Raw genomic sequence first — 18174 nt, forward strand, 5'->3', positions numbered from 1 at the left:
ATATATTGTAACTCTCTGCTTGTATACTGTGCTAAGCTGTTAATACAAAGCTGCATTCAATTTCCAGAGTGGCTGAGTCTAGTCTGGGTGATTTTGCAAAGTGTGGGGGGCAAGTAACCATATAACACCCAAATCATCACACTAATAGTCCTGTCTCTCTTCATAGTTACCTCCTTGGAGGTATTATCCTCCTTCTGCCCTGAAAGGAGCAGGTACTAGCACCTAGAAACTGGAGGAGCAACATCTGCATTAACCAGAACACCTTCTGTTTGATTCCTCATTCCCCAGTTCAGTAGGCTGGAAGGCAAACACTGATGTGCCAGCCTAGTGGCTAGAGCACTGCTGAAAGAAAGAGGCTGGCAGCCCTTCTCCCAAGCAGATGAGGGAACTGAACCCATGTCCCACATCATAGTCTGGTGCAGTAAAGCAATCAGAACAAAATGCAACTTGTTCTGTCCATGGTGTAATCATCCCTAAAATGTCTACAGTCATCTGTATCTATATGTCAAATCCCAAGCTTGCTTCTAAAACAGCTGCTCCTGTCTAGCCTCCACCCAGAGAGGTTGTCCCTTCTGCTGCAGTGTGGAGCACAGAAGCCTTGCACAGTGCCTCAGTCTGTTGTTGATGCTGGTTCCTGTAGAATGTAAAACCTTGAAGTTCAGAAGCATCCCCATGTGCTCCAGTTCCAACACAGCCAGACACAGAAGGAAATTGCTTTTACAAAGTAAAAAGGGTAGCTCCGTGCTCAGCTCTTCCAGTAAGCTAGCCTGAAGCATGTCACAATACCCAGGGTTGGAAACAACTCCTTTGCACCACTGTACATGTCTAAGCACCTAAGTGAATGTTAGACTTCACTCCTGCAGGCCATCAGGCATCAGAGTGCATCCAATTTACAGCACCACAGCCAGACACTGTAGCATAATCTGTAGAGCTGGGTGTCCTGAACTGGATCAGGCTATTGGGGCCAATGGAAAGTTCCAACCACCACAAGATCTCCACGAGGCATAAAATCAGAGGCAAGGGACAAAGGAAAAAGGCTTAATAGCTTCCTCGAGTCATTAGCTTGGCTCCCTTCCCCCTAATTCATTAGCAGGATAGTAATGAAAACTGAAAATGTTAACATTTAAAGCCCTGCTTGCAGAGGACTCCCCTGGTGACTCCAGCAGCCTCACTGGGGGGTGTGTTGGTAATTGCACAAAAAGGGCTCAAATGGGGGGAAGAAAAAAAAGACAGAGAGAGATTAAAAAGCCAAAACTGTAAGGCTGATTTCTAGGATCACATCACATTTGCACAGTATTTCCATGAACCTCCTGCACGATATTAAAGTGTCAGTTCAAAAGGAAACCAGTTATTAGTAAAGGATAACAGGTGCTTTAAACTGTACTAAGTGGTGACATTTGAAGGAAAGGAAACTTAATCACTTAATGCTTCTCTGACTTTGCATGAAAATGAATATCCACTCCCTGTCAATTCTCACCTCTATTCCTTGAAGTGACTGCATACAAAGAAGTCCAAATCCCTTAATGAAAAAGCCTAATGCACATTGTCAAGGACAAACAAACTAATATGCCAATCAAACTTTCCCAGAACTGAAAGATGCACCCATGCCAGCAGATGAAAATGCAACTGCAATTATGTTTTACTATGCTGGAGGACAGTAATTGGAAATGTGTTACCTTAGCTAGCAATCAAACTGGCCTTCAGAGCACAAAAATACATACTTAGATTGTAATGGCTTGGGAAAAAACAAATCTGAGCCCTCTTTCTGCCCTTCCCCACTCTCTGCTCTCCTTCCTTTGAAGGAAAGGCCAGGAAGAAGCATGGTGGCAAGTGGATTTTTCTTTCTAGGCACACATGCACATCATGCTGTCCAAACTGTTGTCATCTGACAGCGCATTGGTTTTCAAAGCAACTCCCTCACCTTGACTTTCCTGGCTATAAATCAGCGCTTTGATTTTAAAGTTAGACTGATGAGGCTTGGAGGATCTCATGCCACATGACAGATACCTTGAGGCATGCAACACTGAGATGTCAGCAGCTCAGCAAGCCCCTTCTGCAAGCGGGAGCCAGCTGAAAAGTCCTTTTGCATATTTACCTCTTTCTTCTTCCTTTCTTCCTCCTTCCTTTTCTTCTCCTCTCTTATCTGAGCCAGACGCTGCTTTTTGCGCTCGAGTTCAGCTTTTAAATCACTTTTGTCTGACATGTTGACTCTGCTGGAAGCAAACACAAGGAAATCAAGGTGAAAACACAAGTAAACACCTTCCCTGTTTACTGGAGACAAAAGAGCAGTGCTTCTCACGGTACACAAATGTATTTCCACACAAGCACTGCTCCTCGGACTTCACTGACATTGTGGCACACAAGGTGCTTGTTTCCCCGGTTTCACTCCAAGAACTGAAACCAAAATACCACCAAGGAGGGAATATATTTTCAAATTAGCACTGCCTTTGTGAAGTAAGGCTACTTTTTTTGTCTGCTGTTCAGAGCAATGCTTTACTGCCTGCACACACTGAAGCTAAAGCCTTCTGATTTTCAGCAGCTTCAGCAGCTCTGCCAGACTGCAGCACCCAGAGCCACGAATGGACTTCAGCTCAAAGTATGACAAGATCTGCCTCAAGCAGCTCCTCATTTCTCAGACAAGCAAGAAATTTACTCACAAAACCTGGAAACTGTGATAGATTTTGCTTCTGCAGGTGCCTTGGATCTCCCAGGATCTGCCCTGGTGCCACTGGTACAGCCCCACATAGGCCATCAGCTCAGTTTCAGTATCCTTCACATATTCACCCCTCTGGGGACCACCCTCACCAAGCTGAGGCTATGCTGCACAGGATCTCCTCCAGCCTTTCCAGGCAAAGCTGGGCCATTCCCCTCAAAAAAAAGCTGTGGGCAAGGCACAAAACCAAGTAACCTAACAAACCCAACAAACATAGAATCATAGAATCAACCAGGTTGGAAGAGACCTCCAAGATCATCCAGTCCAACCTAGCACCCAGCCCTAGCCAGTCAACCAGACCATGGCACTAAGTGCCTCATCCAGGCTTGGCTGCAACACCTCCAGGGATGGCAGCTCCACCACCTCCCTGGGCAGCCCATTCCAATGCCAATCACTCTCTCTGACAACAACTTCCTTCTAACGTGCAGCTTAGACCTGCCCTGGCACAGCTTGAGACTCTGTCCCCTTGTTCTGTTGCTGGTTGCCTGGGAGAAGAGACCAACCCCACCTTGCTATAACCTCCTTTCAGGTAGTTATTGCCAGTCTAAGGTATGTGGAGCTACTTGGGACAGGTTGTCCAGGGATGTGGCTAAGGCACTCAAGATCAGACTTGATGTGGTCCCGGGCATCCTGATCTGGTTGGAGGTGTCCCTGCTGACTGCAGGGTGGTTGGACAAGGTAACCTTTGAGGGTCCCTTCCTACCCAATGCAATTTGTGAATCTGTGAACCCTGCCAAGGTACCCTACAGTCCCTGGGGACTCCAGGTCAACCCACACCAACTCCCAGTGAATGGGAAAGCTGGGCAGGATGTGGAACTGCTAACAAACTGGACCGCTGGGTGCACTGGGCACGTGGAGGATCAGCATTTCTTTTCTACCTCCATCACTTCAGTCCTGCCCATGATGATATTGTTTTCAATCTGAGCCAGAGAAATCAAAACTGCCAGAAAGCCAGCAAGAACACCAAGTAGCAGCAGCAGCAGCACCTCCACCAGCATTAATCTGTGTGGCCAGCTGACGTCAGTGAGCTATTTTTGTGCCTGAGAGATGCCCAGGGGAGAAAACAAAGCTTTTCCACGGCGCTGCAGGTAGTATTTTGCCTAGCAATCTGCTCAGGATTTGTGGGTCTCTCACAGCTATGGCTGAAATCCCATTTGAAGTCATTTTCCTAATCTGTAGCACACATTTGAATTCTGGGTCTGAAACTCCCCCTCAGAGCCCTCGTGGACTAGATAACAGTTTTTTTGGCATCCTTCTAGCTCTGCAGTTTGGCAACAGAGAGAGAGTGAGAGAGAGAGTGAGAGCTCCTGCTTCTATGCAAAAAAAATATGCAAATGTGTTTTAAGGCTTATGACAGAAACCCTGAGGCTTTGGCATCCCTTTCAAGCTGTTTGTCAGATATCAATGAGCTGCTTTCTAAAAAACTCATTCCCTCCATGTCAGGGAAGCTGACTCGCTTTTGCCCTGATTTCAGCACGGATGGTTTAGTGCCTGGCCCCTTCTTTACAATGCTCCAGTCAGGGTGATCAAATCCTATTAGAACTTTGCCCTGTTTTTAACAAAACAGATCTTACACACGACAAAGACCACAGAGTAAATTTTCCTTCAAAGGATGCTGCCAGAGCTGAGTTATAGAAAGAAATTAATCTCAAGTTGCTTTCATCCTGCATATATTATAGTCATGCCTTAGCCCCTCCAAAGAGCTTCGAGCTGGCTATTTACAGCTCCCTTGTGAAAAGAGACTGAGACCTGGGGCTCTTCAGCCTGGAAAAGAGTGGGAGGGAGATCTAATAAATACACATAAATATCTAAAGGGTCATGAGGATGGGGCTGGGCTCTTCTCACAGAATCAATCTGGTTGGAACAGGCCTTTGAGATCATCAAGTCCAATCAAGACCTTTGAGGTCATCAAGTCCAACCTAGCACCCAACATTATCTTGGATTCTGTATTTTTCTCTACTTGATTCTATGATTCTATTCTATGATTTTTAGTGCCATGATCTAGTTGATTGGATAGGGCTGGGTGAAAGGTTGGACTGGATGATCTTGGAGGTCTTTTCCAAACTGGCTGATTCTGATTATCTAATCAACTAAACTATGGCACCAAGTGACACATCCAGGCTTCTTGTAAACACCTCCAGGGACGGTGCCTCCACCACCTCCCTGGGCAGCCCATTCCAATGCCAATCACTCTCTCTGCCAACAACGTCCTCCTAACATCCAACCTGAACCTGCCCTGGCACAGCTTGAGGCTGTGTCCCCTTGTTCTGTTGCTGGGTGCCTGGCAGCAGAGCCCAACCCCACCTGGCCACAACCTCCCTTCAGGTGGCTGTAGACAGCAATAAGGTTCCCCCTGAGCCTCCTCTTCACCAGGCTAAACAATCCCAGCTTCCACAGCTTCTTGTAGGGCTGTGATAAGACAGTGATAAGACAAGGCACAGCAGGTACAAACTAGACCACAGGAGGTTTCACCTGAACATAAGGAGAAACTTCTTTTCTTGTGAGAGTGACAGAGCACTGGGGCAGGCTGTCCAGAGAGGCTTTGGAGTGTCCTTCTCTGGAACCTGATCTAGGTGGCCTGCTTTATCAGGGAGGCTGGACTAGATGACCTGCAGAAGTCCTTTCCAACCCCTGCCACTCTGTGGTTCTCTGTGATTCAGTAATTTTAGCCCAAATTAACCATCTTCCTCAGATGTCAGCGAGCCAGCACCAAAAGCAAGGGGGAGAGCTGCTCAGCATTCCGCTTGGCACTAACCACACAGCTAACACTCTGTGTTCATTACTGGCAACTAATAGCTAATTATTGCTGTTCTGAGTGCCCAAAGGCACACCACACAGAGATTAAGGCAAACAATAAAGAAGATTTACTTTTAACACTCTCTGTGGTACAGAATAACAGCCTCAGGCTTATATACGACCTAATGTTCTCCTGCCTGGGAGATGGCATTGGATAGAGGGAACCAGTAAGGAGCACATTTGGTAGTGACACAATTAAATCACCTACGTGGGAGAAAGAATGGATAGGAAGAAACAGACTGACTGCAGCATTAAATGTATAAATAGTACCCACAGCACAGCAACAGCATTGTCAAGGGAGGTGCTTCATCTTGTTTTGGTTTCTGTTTGGCTCAGTTCAGTGTCAAGTGACACTAAGAATCCTCCCACTCCAGAAGAGCTTATCACACAAGTGCTAAGACAGGTTGGTGCAGCTCTGGGCAGCCTGCTCGAGTGGAGGGAGTCCCTGCCTACAGCAGAGGGGTTGGAACAAGATGATTCCTGGGGTCCCTTCCAACCCTGCCAATCCTGTGACTCTATGATGTAGTAGGATATGTGGGTATGAAACATCTTGCAGAGAGATCACTCACCTGTGCTCTTCATGCCCTACTTTGGGCCCCTCACTACAAGGGCACTGAGGTGCTGGAGGACATCCAAAAGACAAAAAGCTGGAGAGGGGTCTAGAACACAGGTCCTAGGAGGAGCAGCTGAGAGAAATGGAGTTGCTTAGTGTGGAGAAGAGGAGGCTGTGATGGAGACCTCATTGCTCTCTACAACTCCCTAAAAGGAGGCTGGAGTAAGGTGAGGGTTGGGCTCTTCTCCCTAGGAACAAGCGATAGGATGAGAGGAAATGACCTCAAGTTGTGCCAAGGGAGGTTTATGTTGGAGATTAGGGAAAATGCTGTAAAACATTGGAACAGGCTGCCCAGGGAAGAGCAGGGACTGAGTCAGAATCTCTGAAGGTATTTACAACAGGTATAGATGTGGTGCTTAGGGACATGAGTTAGTCACGGGACCTGGCAGTGCTGCGTTAAGGGTTGGACTCGATGACCTCAAAGACCTTTTCCAACCATAACGATTCTGTGATTCTATCACAATGCCATTTGCACAAACTCCTCTGCTGTGCAGAACATGTGCAGAGCCACTCCACCAGCTTTATCTCACAGCCAGGCACATCTCACAACCATTTCATTAGAGCCAGTGGCAGGCACATAAGCATGGATGATGCAAGCAGCATTTTACCCTCCACTGGGCTAAAAGCCATGCAAGGTCCAAGCCAATAGATTCATTACAGTTTTATGATAAGCTACAGGGTCTTTATCAATGATTAGTGTGACAATACTTGGGCAGATGTTTGGGGTGGTTTTGGACCATTTATATGAGTGCTTAACATCAGGAACTGTCACAGGCATCTCAGAAAAAGGCTTACTACAAAACTAATGAGCTGATGTTTGCCAGATGAACAAAACCCACAGTTGCAGGGGTAAAAAGAGTGGCAACAATGTGTGGGGCTTGGGCCAAATGCAAGAAAAAATAAAGTGCCAAATGTATAAGGAATAAAATAAACCCAAAGACAACGGTGGCAGTGTGCACCTTTTATAGGCAGAAAAAAAGGAGATACAACAGAGAGAGTGATTAGCATTGGAATGGGCTGCTCAGGGAGGTGGTGGAGTCGCTGTGCCTGGAGGTGTTGAAGCCAAGCCTGGCTGGGGCACTTAGTGCCATGGTCTGGTTGATTAGACAGGGCTGGGTGCTAGGTTGGACTGGATGAGCTTAGAGGTCTCTTCCAGCCTGCTTGATTCTATGATTCTCTTTACATCTCCTAGCACAGCATCTTGCCTCTGGCTCATCTATAAAGAAACTTGAATCCCCAAACATGGTAGGAGATAAGAAAAGGCTACAGTTTTTATTGCTTTTTGGCGTTTGGGTGTTTTTTACAGGCTCTTCCTCCAGCAGGCTGCATTCAAGTACAGCTATACTCACCCTATCCTGACCCTCAACATCTTGCCCAGTTTGTGACTTTCTGTGCTGTCCTTCTCATTATTATCTCCATTGCAATTACCAAAGGGGTTCATTAAATACTGTTCCATATGGCATTACTCATCCTATATAAGTAATTATAAATAATTGATTCATTAATACACTTTTCTAAAGGAAGCAGGCAGCATCTAGGCCTTGCAAATGCTCTCCATGTATTATTCATACAGCTGCATAAAGAGCCAGCTACTCCTGAGTCCAAAACTGTTTTGCAAGGCAGTGGAAGCTGCACAATAAAACACATTACTCAGTGATTTCTGGGTTTGAAGACTGGGTTTGTAGAGTGGGAGTACTATTACTATTGAAACTACTACATATGGAGTTTTCTCCTGGGTTAAAAAAAAAAAAAATCAAGAGATTCATTTCTATTACATACTATATTTGTCTCCAGCTTGTGCAAGCTAACACATTTCCTACAGTTAGGAATAGCAGACATTTTTAAAACAGGAAAAAAACCCAGCACCTATGGGTGTCAGGAGGTGGGAGGCAGGCACTTCTCACTTGCTCCCTGGGATAGAATCATAAAACCATAGAATCAGCCAGGCTGGAAGAGACCTCCAAGATCATCCAGCCCAATAAGGAGCAATGGATGGAAGCTGCAGCACAGGAGGTTCCTCCTCAACACAAGGGGGGACTTCTTTCCTGGAAGGGTCCCACAGCACTGGTACAGGCTGCCCACATAGGTTGTGGAGTCTCCTACTCTGAGCCTTTCAAGGCTCCTGTGTGACCTGAGCTAGATTGTGTGCATGCAAAACATGAAATTGTACAAAGCAGCTACAGAGCTTTGGCCTGCAAGAAAACAGAAGGAGCACAAACACCTTCTAATCCATAGTATTTGCTAGGAAAATAGTGTTTGAAACACTTCAAACAGGCAAGAGGGACTAGAATCATCTTCTTGACATCCATTTCTAAGTAAACACACAACTACTTCCTCTCACTGTGCATCAGAATTTGTTTTTGACTTCAAACAGCAGAGATACTTTTGCCAAGCAGGCACATCAGTGGATACAAGATCACAGCAATGGGCAAATATTTGCCCCTGCAAACACTTTGCATTTGCAGTATTTTAAGGAGTCTCTTGTGTGATGATTCCAGGGAAGCACTATGTAAAATTGGAGAGACTAAGCAGCTCTTCTCTGCACAACCTTGAGGCAAAACAGTGGAGCTCTGAACGCTGCATTTGTGTATTTATCCATAAATAAAACCAGCTGATAGCTGTTAGATTTCAGAGGATGAATTTTTCATCCTTCAGCTTCTGAACAGCTTTAGCAGATGGACCAAAGTCTTGTACTTTGCTCTGGAAAGGTTTTACAAGTCCCAGTACCCAGAGATTTGCTTCTGTGCTTCCTCCTGGTTGCTATGCAACAGGTCAGTGCATCTCCGGTCTGTTTATTCTGAGGCTGACAGAGTGTAAGATGTCTACCCACAACTGTGCAGTTACACATCCTTTACAACCTATTACCACTCTTCTGCCTCCCTAACAGCCCTTCTGCAGCAGAACTATAGGGTCCCTGCATGGTAAATCTCTACTGTTGTCCATCCCCTGGCACCAGGTACAGCACCAAGTGAGACATTATCACCTTCTCATCATCTCATTCTCTTATGTTACCTTAGCCCCTTAAATTTACCTTTTCAACTCCAACAAGCACAGCTGCATGAATGAGACATTAAGGCTGAAGAGACTTCACAGAAAAGACATCAAGAGAAGGTGCTGCTGCTAACAATTCCCTGAGATACAGAAGAAACATACAAGAATCCAGATAGGATTAGGATGAATTTAAGTGCCACATAATAACAGGTCTCTCTAGCACAGCTGCTGCACGTTTCCCACCAAATGCCCTCCCTTCATATTGAGTTCCACACAACTGACTGCAAAGCAAATAGGATTTTAAATAGGTCTTTTCAAGTGTCTTGGATTTTCCTTCAATAAGGATTAATGAGCACAGTTGAGGCTGCACAATGATGGCAGACATGGTGCTTGAAGATGATCCTCAGTGACGCAGGCAATGCCGATTGGTACCTCCTCAGGCTCCAGCCGACTCAGCAATCATGCTCCAGTTAGGAGGAGAGGATGTTTTTCACAGAACAGCTAATTGCAAGCCTGACAACATTCTGAGCTTGTGGAGCATCAGACTTCCAGATATTCATAGAAGCAAAGAACCACTTTGGTTGGGAAAGACCTTTAAGATCATCAAGTCCAGCCATTACTTAACTCCACCAAGTCTAGCGCTAAACCACAGAATCATAGAATCAAGCAGGCTGGAAGAGAGCTCCAAGCTCAGCCAGCCCAACCTAGCACCCAGCCCTGGCCAAGCAACCAGACCATGGCACTAAGTGCCTCATCCAGGCTTTTCCTGAACACCTCCAGAGCTGGTGACTCCACCACTTCCCCAGGCAGCCCATTCCAAGAGAACCAAATGCAGGCTAGAAATTGGTAAGATTTTAGAGATAGACTATGTCAGAGAGCTACAGAATCTAATCCTCAAGATGCACATCACTTACCCAGAAAAAACAGCCTTGGAGTTTTGTTTCCCATGTCAATTTCTTTCTTATAAGATGCTGAGACTTCAGTATCTGCTGCCATCACCACTTCAAAAGCTATCAAAAATATCTGGCTCAGCACAACAATACCAAAGCGCCTCCCAGGAGTAGATTTCATGACTTACTAAGACCTAACATAGAATTTCACTTCAAGGTAAGCATATTTCATGACTTACTAAGCCCTAATATAGAATTGCATTACAAGATGAGCATATTTCATGACTTAGGTTTAGGCTGGACATCAGGAAGAAGTTCTTCATGGAAAGAGTGATTGCCCATTGGAATGGGCTGCCCAGGGAGGTGGTGGAGTCACCATCCCTGGAAGGGTTTAAAAGGAGGTTGGATGAGGCACTTAGTGTCATGGTTTAGTTAATTAGAAGGGTTAAGTGATAGGTTGGACTCGATGAGCCCAAAGGTTTTTTCCAACCTGGTTAATTCTGTGATTTCCCTTCAAGACCACCATATTTCATGACTTACTAAGACTTAACATAAGTTTCACTTCAAGATGTCTTCCAGTCTCTCCTAAAATGGAAAGAAGATTCATTTTCTCCACCCTGCAAACATTTCAGGCAGTAAAACATGCACTCCCATTCCAAAACTGCTCCCTCCAACATTTCCACCCTACTCCTGAGATACCTCTCTTAGCCTATGGCCAGCAAACTGAAACTTAAAGTCATTTACCCAAACATGAAAGCTGCATGCTCCAGTGTCTGCCTCTTAACCCAGTTATGACAACTGCCAGACAGACATCAAAGATTGAGCCATGCTGTCAGCATGCAGGCTTTGCTGCAGGACTAACCCAGTTTTCACTTCTTTCCTGAAACAAAAAGAAAACTTGCTTTGTGGCTGATGTTTGTGAGGATGTAATCAGGCCAAAAATCTCACACACTGATTTCATCTCTGAAGTCAACACACTTAAAGACTTAGAAAGCAAGGCAGAGTCCTGTAAGAAATATGCAGAATATCTCCTGTGACTTCTGATCATTTCTAAGGAAGCAAAGTGTTAACAGAACAAGGGGACACAGTCTCAAGTTGTGCCAGGGGAGGTCTAAGCTGGATGTTAGGAGGAAGTTGTTGTCAGAGAGAGTGACTGGCATTGGAATGGGCTGCCCAGGGAGGTGGTGGAGTGGCTGTGGCTGGAGGTGTTGAAGCCAAGCCTGGCTGGGGCACTTAGTGCCACGGTCTGGTTGATTGGGCAGGGCTGGGTGCAAGGTTGGGCTGGCTGAGCTTGGAGCTCTCTTCCAACCTGCCTGATTCTATAATTCTGTTCTATGAAAGTGGAAGAAGCAACCACTCACTTCCTACTTCTGAAGGCTTCTTTGGCTCTACTACATAAAGGAACATGACTGGCCAGAGCTAGCCTTAGCCAATCATCCCTGGTGAGCCAAGTAAGTGGAAAACAAGACAAAAAGGCAAGATAATAAATGCAGAAGTCTATCAGCATCATTCAATGAACTGCAGAGATTCCAGTATGAGAGAGGACTGAAACTCAAGAGGTCTCTGTCTTGTATTTACCTTCTCTTTGGTTAAGGTATTCCACCCAGATGAGAGAAACATAGGTTTGGACAGGGGGCATTTATTTGTGTTTTAGTTTGGGAGTAGAAGTTGGAGAGCAGACGCAAGAGAGCGAACCTCAGTCCCTAAGGGAGGCCCCTGGGTTCTAGTCCCTGTTTCAGAGTCAGTTTATGTTACATGCCATGACTGTTTAGTTTAAAACACAAGGCTGTACTTAGCATCTGAAGTCCAAGACTCCTCTTTTTGAGTGCTTGAATGAAGGTGCTGAAGAGCCCTTTCTCTTTTCCTCACATGTTCTGCTGCACCCAAAGAGCCCTTAATACTCTTAGACTTAATATGGAGCAGATTCAATGGGAGAGACTGGGAGGGTCCCTGCTGCAGAAGATACAAAGCTTGCTGATTAGACCCTAGATTAAAGCAAATGTCTCTTTAGGCAAAGGCAAAAATAATCTAAGACTCCATTAGTTTAGAGGAGTCTTGCTCAAACTAGGGTGCACTCAAAGAAGGAGCACATCCATAAGGAATTGGCTGGATGGTCACATTCAGAAGGTCTTGATGTCCAGATGGAAATCAGTGACAAGTGGTGCTCCTCAGGGGTCCATACTGGGACCACTGCTGCTTAATATCTTCAACACAGAGAGTGGGTTTAAGCATGCCCTCAGCAAGTTTGCAGGTGACACCAAGCTGAGTGGTACAGCTGACAAGCCTGAGGGATGGGATCTCATCCAGAGGGAACTGGACAAGCTTGAGAAGTGTGTCTGTGTGAACCTCATGAGGTTCAGCAAGGCAAGTGCAAATCATGCACCTGGGATGGGGCAAGCCCAGCTGTCAGTACAGGTTGAGGGAAGAAAGGATGAAGATCAACCCTGCAGAGAAGGCCCCTGAGCTGGCAATGTGTGCTTGCAGCCCAGAAAGCCATCAGTGTCCTGAGGCTGCATCTAAAGACATGTGGGCAGCAGGTTAAGGGAGGAGATTCTGCACTGCTACTCTGCTCTGGTGAGACCTCACCTGGAGTACTATGTCCAGCATCATCTGCCAGCTTTCTCAGCACCCTAGGATGGATCCCATCTGGTTCCATGGGCTTGTGAGGATCCAAGTGGCTCAGCAGGTCACTTACTGCTTCCTCCTGGATTACATTGGGCGATTCTGTGCTCCACAACCTCCCTGGAGGTGTTCCAGGCCAGGTTGGATGAGGCCTTGAGTGACCTGTTCTAGAGGGAGGTGTCCCTGCCTATGGGAGGGGGTTGGAACTGGCTGAGTTTTGAGCTCCCTTCCAACCTAAACCAATTTATGAAACAATAAACCCCAGTTTGGGCTATGTACATAAAGGAAGTGCTGCTGTAAAAGACTTGGAGAAGTAGGAAAGCTCTTTTTCTTTTATTACATCTTAGCCCCTTCCAGGGAATAGAATTTATCATCACCTCTTGAGTTCCATGCTTTAAACACAGAAGAAAAACCCCAAAGCTCAATACTTCACAGTTCTGAGTTGGCACAGGGAATTGTTAATACATTTGCAGGCTGAGAAACTCTCTTCCTTCTGTTTTCCTGCTATTAATCAACTTTCTCTGAAAAAGAAAATACTGTGGGAAATAATGGGATGGTTTTCCCACAGGCTCTTTCAGTACAAACAGAGAATGGCATCACTGTTGGTTTGGGTTTGTCAGGGTTTTTTTGTCCCCAGTACAATACCCTCCTATCTCATCAGCACAATTTTAGGGGGGGTATTATTATTATTACCACTATGGAGATAGTGAAAGGCAGGAATACAACATTCAGAGTCTCTGCCAAGTGCAGCAGATTACGTCCATGAATGGCTAAGTGCACACCAGGGGGTATGATTTAGGTCAAATTTCTTGTTATAGATTTTTAAGCCACACAGCTTACATCCATACAGATCTATAGCTTCAACTGCCCTTTCTCTTGCTATTTTTGCTGAAGGAATTTATGTTCCTAAGCAATAAGGATTGGCAGAAGTTGATAGTCTGCAGCAAACTGCTCTGAGCGTTGTCACAAAGCTCTACCAGCAGTCAAAGGACAAAGAAAATAAGAATTCATTTAGGAGCAAACTGAGAACCAAAATCCTTGGGGATCATGACACAAACCACCTTCTGCTTCAGCAACTGCTCAAAACGTAACCAGAAACAAAGTGATGGAAAACAAGCCACGAACCCGACCCAGCCATAGCACTGTGAATGGGGTGATTAACGAAAACGCTGCTTCTTTTACACCACTTGAAGAGAAGACAAACACCTATTATGAAGCAAGTCACATGAGTTTAGATAGTCCCCCAACTCTGTTTGTGCTGTGGCAATCAGAGAAGAGATTCTTTCAAACCTTCAGCCAGTGGAATAGTCCTTAGAGCAGGACAGACTGCTTCAAACAGGAGGAATAACGTTAGATAGCAGCCTGGTTTGGTTTGTTGGTTGGGGGGTGGGGGTTGTTTGGGTTTCTTTGCTGGTTTGATTTTTCTCTTTCCTTTTTAAAAAATTATTTTATTCTTCCCCCCCCCCCCCCCCCCCCCCCCCCGAGACCTTCTTTTGTTCAATATTTTAATTTCTGAAAAATATACAATAGCAAGCATCTGAAATGTCTTTGCCCCAATTACCAAGTGACCTGGTAACCACCCTGATCCTAACAGTGGTGGCCAAATGTGCAAAAGAGGAAAACAAGGGCAGGCCTTGAATAGTATGGATTTAATACTGCTGTCTCTGGGCTTGAAAAGCTAAGATCTGTGCTAATGGATACAGCAAGGAAGGGCTGAGCAGTTTAAAGCAAGACAGATCCGTGTGTTCTCTGCATGTGGTCTGGGACCTACAGCTATTACCTTTCATACTGACATAATTTGGGGGATAGCTGTTTTTCCTGTGAAATTCAGCCTGAAAATACTAGAATCAAGCATTAGGAAAGGCTTGGGGCTAGAGACATAAACAAGATATCTTGCATTATACTTATTTACATTTAATCATACTAGGCAGATTTTTTTCTCTATGCTTTATTTAACTCCCCACTGCTCAGACACAAAACACATCACCTGCTTCTGATGGACTGAAGGGAAAAATGAGTGAGGAGCAGGATTTGGATTTACCTGCAGCACACCACTGCAGAGGGAAGGAGAAAGAACAAGGAACTGAAAGCAGTTCTGTCCCAGGGAGAGAAGACATAAAGGGAAGGGAAGAGCAGCCAGGAAGGACCATGGCACCACTATTCAGAGATTCACAGAATAGCATGGGCTGGACAGGACCTTAAACATCATCCAGCTCCAACCCCCTGCCATGGGCAGAGACACCTCCCACCAGCCAAGCTTGCTCAAGGCCTCATCCAACCTGGCCTTGAGCACCTCCAGGGAGGAGGTATCCACGACGCCCCTGAGCAACCTGTTCCAGTGTCTCACCACCCTCATTGGAAAGAATTTCTCCCTAATCTCCAGTCTGAATCTCCACTCCTCAAGCTTCAATCCATTGCCTTTCATCCTATCTCTGCAAGTCCTCAGAAAAAGTCTTCTCCCAGCTTTTTTGCAGGCCCCATCTGGTAGTGGAAAGCCACTATTAGGTCTCCCTTACTGAGGAAGAGAGAAAAGGATAAGCCTCAGAGAACACCAGGCAGAAGGAAAAGAAATGTAAAGAGGAGATGATATTACCAGGGACAAAAATCTATGTTCTTAAAAGGTTCTGTAGTTGTTTTCTGCCAAGTGGTAGTCAATGAGCCCTCTGCCTCTGCTGAACTACTCATTAATTACTCTAGGGCTAGGCAGGGATAGTCTCCAGCACCTGGGCAACACACAGGGCAGAACTGCACTGGCTTAGAAGAGCTCTGGGGAGCTTTGTCCCTCAGGTCAATGCAACCTGCCTTTGCCAGTCAGGTAAGCAGATCCACATGCATGGAAGCAGCATTAAATCCCCAAAGAGGATCAGATTGTGCTTTCACTCTCAGATTAACAGCCAAGAACCACAACTATCATCTGAGCAGCAATTATCCACCAGGTAACACAGGTATGCACACAAGTCAAAGCAGCAGTTACACAGAACCTCACCCAAGGTCTGTGAAGTCAAGGTAAAGATTCTCATCAGCTGCAAGACAATTGAGAGATGTCTCATGGCTTTCACTGTACGTAGCCATCACTCTGGAGGCTACAGCCACCACCTTACAAGGCACAGGGAAAGTCCTATTCCTGCCAGCAGCAATAAGGTTGAGTCCTCTGCCTTTAAAACTTCAGCATGGAGTTACAGTGTGTTGCCCACAAAACACCTCCAGAACTGTCATTTCTGCTGCATGCCTTCTGCTGCTTCAGTGCACTCTCAAGACACTCACCATGATGTTTTTGCCTCAAAAGGGAAAAGAAAAACTGCTGACAAAGCAAAGTACAAAAAAAAGGAGAGAGAAGTGGCACAGTTCTGAGTTCAGGAGGAGTCAGTATGTCACAGCCCTCGCAGAGGACCAAAGGTGTCTTGTGCCCACGAGATCTAGCAGCTCTCACATCAGCCTGCCCCAGAGCTCCCCCCAGCTCCTCCCATCTGCCTGGAAGCAGCCATTCTCCAGAAAAGCTGGCAAGATGATGCCACCTCACTTGAACAGTCCTGGGGGAGCAAGCTCACACAGACTCTACACTGCCTCACTCTGCGTGCTTGCAGATGGCTGAGTCAACAGCAGCTCCCACCTAAAAAGACCCCAGCTCTAACTAAAAAGATCTCACGTGGTTCTAGGTGGCTAACTACCAAGCAGCAAAAGGGACATACTGTGTCTATCTGAGATTTAGGCTGAGCCAAGGTCTCAGGCTGCAGCTGCAGCTTTTCAGATGCTTTTTGTCCCCCAGATTTTTTCAAATTTTCTGGGTTTTTAAGAAATGAGAGATGTTGAGGTGTTGGAAGGTGTTAAGAGAAGGGCAGCAAGGCTGGGGAGGGGCCTGGAGCACAGCCCTGTGAAGAGAGGCTGAGGGAGCTGGGGGGGTGCAGCCTGCAGCAGAGGAGGCTCAGGGCAGAGCTCATTGCTGTCTGCAGCTGCCTGAAGGGAGGCTGTAGCCAGGTGGGGTTGGGTTCTGCTGCCAGGCAAGCAGCAACAGAACAAGGGGGGACAGTCTCAAGCTGTGCTGGGGGAGGTCTAGGCTGGATGTGAGGAGGAAGCTGTTGGCAGAGAGAGTGATTGGCATTGGAATGGGCTGCCCAGGGAGGTGGTGGAGTTGCTGTGCCTGGAGGTGTTGAAGCCAAGCCTGGCTGGGGCACTTAGTGCCATGGTCTGGTTGATTGGCCAGGGCTGGGTGCTAGGTTGGGCTGGCTGAGCTTGGAGGTCTCTTCCAACCTGGTTGATTGTATGATCTATTCTATGATCCTGCATGACCATTTCTGGCTGCTTATACAGGTCAGCTGAAAGGAAGACCAGACCATCCCTCATCTGGCAAGCAATCCTGCTTATGAGATACAGAAATGTCTATCCACCTGTATAGCTGGTGGTGCTCAGATGAACTAAAATATGCTGCACTGGTAAAAGCACAGTTTCACTAATACAAGCTGCATCTGTACTGAGGGCATTTTGCCAACATACTCCATCAGTATTCCTGCTGGAGACTGTCCCTTTTGCATGCAGACTACGTCTTGCAGTCATTATGGCTGGTCTCATTTAAGGCTTTTGAAATAAAAACATGAAAACATCAGATGAGTATTGCACTGAGGTCATGCTGTCTGGCTGCAGAAAGCCTGAGACCGTATCTCTGCTGAGAGGAACTTCCCCATGCACCTCAGTGAGGATTCCAGTGTTAGCTGCCTCTAACTCCCCTGAAAACTGAAGTCCACAGGTAAGCCAGGGAAGAATTGTGGTTAACACCCCACCATCACCTCCTGCAGCTCATTTTGGCACTATGCACCAGCGACTCTGAAAGATTCCTAATCACTGCTGCTATTGCTGGTCAAGCCAAGCCACAGGAGCTCAGAATGGCACAGGAGTAGTTAATAAGCCTAACTAGTCCTAGAGAGAGGCTGTGAACCACTGTGAGAAGACAACAGGTTTGTGGAGATGGAAGGTACCACATGACTACCTGGACCACAGAATAGTGGGGGTTGGAAGTGACCTCTCAAGATCATCAAGTCCTCTTATAGAGCAAGATCACCAAGAGTACATCACACAGGAACACACTCCAGCAAGTTTTGAATATCTCCAGAGATGGAGAATTGATGTTGGTGAAGCTCTGAAAAACAGCAATGCCCTTTCAAACTCCTATGTTTTCATATTTCACTCCCTTATCTTTTTCCTTCCCAGCCCACTTCAGCTCATTGTCCAGCACCCTGCAGTGGTGACACCTCTACCACAGCCCATTGTGTCCAGCTTTATTCAATACTCTCTTTATCTCTTCTTGCAGATTGGAAAACTGAGGGAAACAAGGAAGTATTCTTGGGACCCATCTTACAAAAGGAAAGAAGACCAAGACTTGACCTGTCAATTTATTTGGCAAGAAAGCAGGTGAGTTCTTGCTGCACCATTTGGAGTGCCTACACTGAAGGCAGCTGCTAAAACGAGGCTTTTATCTGTGAGAGACGCAAGAGGAATAAGGAACCTGAAGCTGGAAAAACACAGATTGGAACACAAATGCATTTCAGTAATGAAAA

At 46.1% G+C, this 18174-nt stretch overlaps 1 protein-coding gene across 7 annotated transcripts in view; it reads right to left on the reverse strand.

The window, feature by feature from the left end:
• The window catches only part of DYNC1I1 (dynein cytoplasmic 1 intermediate chain 1), a 200208-nt gene that overhangs the window by 179656 nt on the left and 2378 nt on the right, over positions 1–18174 (reverse strand). For 6 of the 7 annotated variants that reach the window (XM_064166997.1, XM_064166995.1, XM_064166996.1 and 3 more), the window contains exon 2: positions 2096–2213. In XM_064166997.1, the coding sequence (XP_064023067.1) occupies positions 2096–2203 (108 nt within the window). In that variant the 5' untranslated portion in view covers positions 2204–2213. The remainder of the gene's footprint in view (positions 1–2095; positions 2214–18174) is intronic. The other variant, XM_064166992.1, reaches the window with a different exon arrangement.

This window comes from Pogoniulus pusillus, chromosome 28, assembly GCF_015220805.1.
Source record: "Pogoniulus pusillus isolate bPogPus1 chromosome 28, bPogPus1.pri, whole genome shotgun sequence".
NCBI lineage: Eukaryota > Metazoa > Chordata > Aves > Piciformes > Lybiidae > Pogoniulus > Pogoniulus pusillus.